At 39.6% G+C, this 687-nt stretch overlaps 1 protein-coding gene across 1 annotated transcript in view; it reads right to left on the minus strand.

The window, feature by feature from the left end:
• LOC106873409 (U3 small nucleolar ribonucleoprotein protein IMP3-like) overlaps positions 1–687 on the minus strand; it is a 106,452-nt gene that overhangs the window by 2,574 nt on the left and 103,191 nt on the right. The window contains exon 4 of the mRNA XM_014920795.2: positions 431–510. Coding sequence (XP_014776281.1) covers positions 431–510 — 80 coding nt within the window. The remainder of the gene's footprint in view (positions 1–430; positions 511–687) is intronic.

Genomic DNA, 687 nt, shown 5'->3' on the forward strand with positions numbered 1-687 from the left:
AAGCAACGCTCAAGTTAAACCTATCCCACTACAAACCGTACTCAAGTTGAGCTTATCCCACCACAAGCAATGCTCAAGTTAAACCTATCCCACTACAAACCGTACTCAAGTTGAGCTTATCCCACCACAAGCAACGCTCAAGTTAAACCTATCCCACTACAAACCGTACTCAAGTTGAGCTTATCCCACCACAAGCAACGCTCAAGTTAAACTTATCTCACTACAAACCGTACTCAAGTTAAGCTTATCCCACCACAAGCAACACTCAAGTTAAACCTATCCCACTACAAACCGTACTCAAGTAAAGCTTATCCCACCACAAGCAGACATTTTAAAACAACACATAACTCTGCCCATATATAAAACCTGTCCAGTGCATCTTTCTACACCAAGCATGTATTAAAAAGTGTCTCTCGTTCCAAAAGGATACGTCCTTGTTCAACAAATTTGGTTGCAGTTTTCAGATTCTCGGCCATGTGACATCGAACCATCATCACAGGAAGGCGTCGCCTGCAGAGGAAAAGAAAGAAATATGGTAAAATATATATAAGGAAACACACAATATTAGAATGTGCACTCACACAGAATGTAACACTATGTGGTGACACAGAGAATGTTACACAGTGTAGTTACGTGCATGTGGCATGTATGTGTGTCTATATATATATATATATATATGTATATATA

The sequence above is a fragment of the Octopus bimaculoides genome, chromosome 21 (assembly GCF_001194135.2).
Source record: "Octopus bimaculoides isolate UCB-OBI-ISO-001 chromosome 21, ASM119413v2, whole genome shotgun sequence".
Lineage (NCBI taxonomy): Eukaryota > Metazoa > Mollusca > Cephalopoda > Octopoda > Octopodidae > Octopus > Octopus bimaculoides.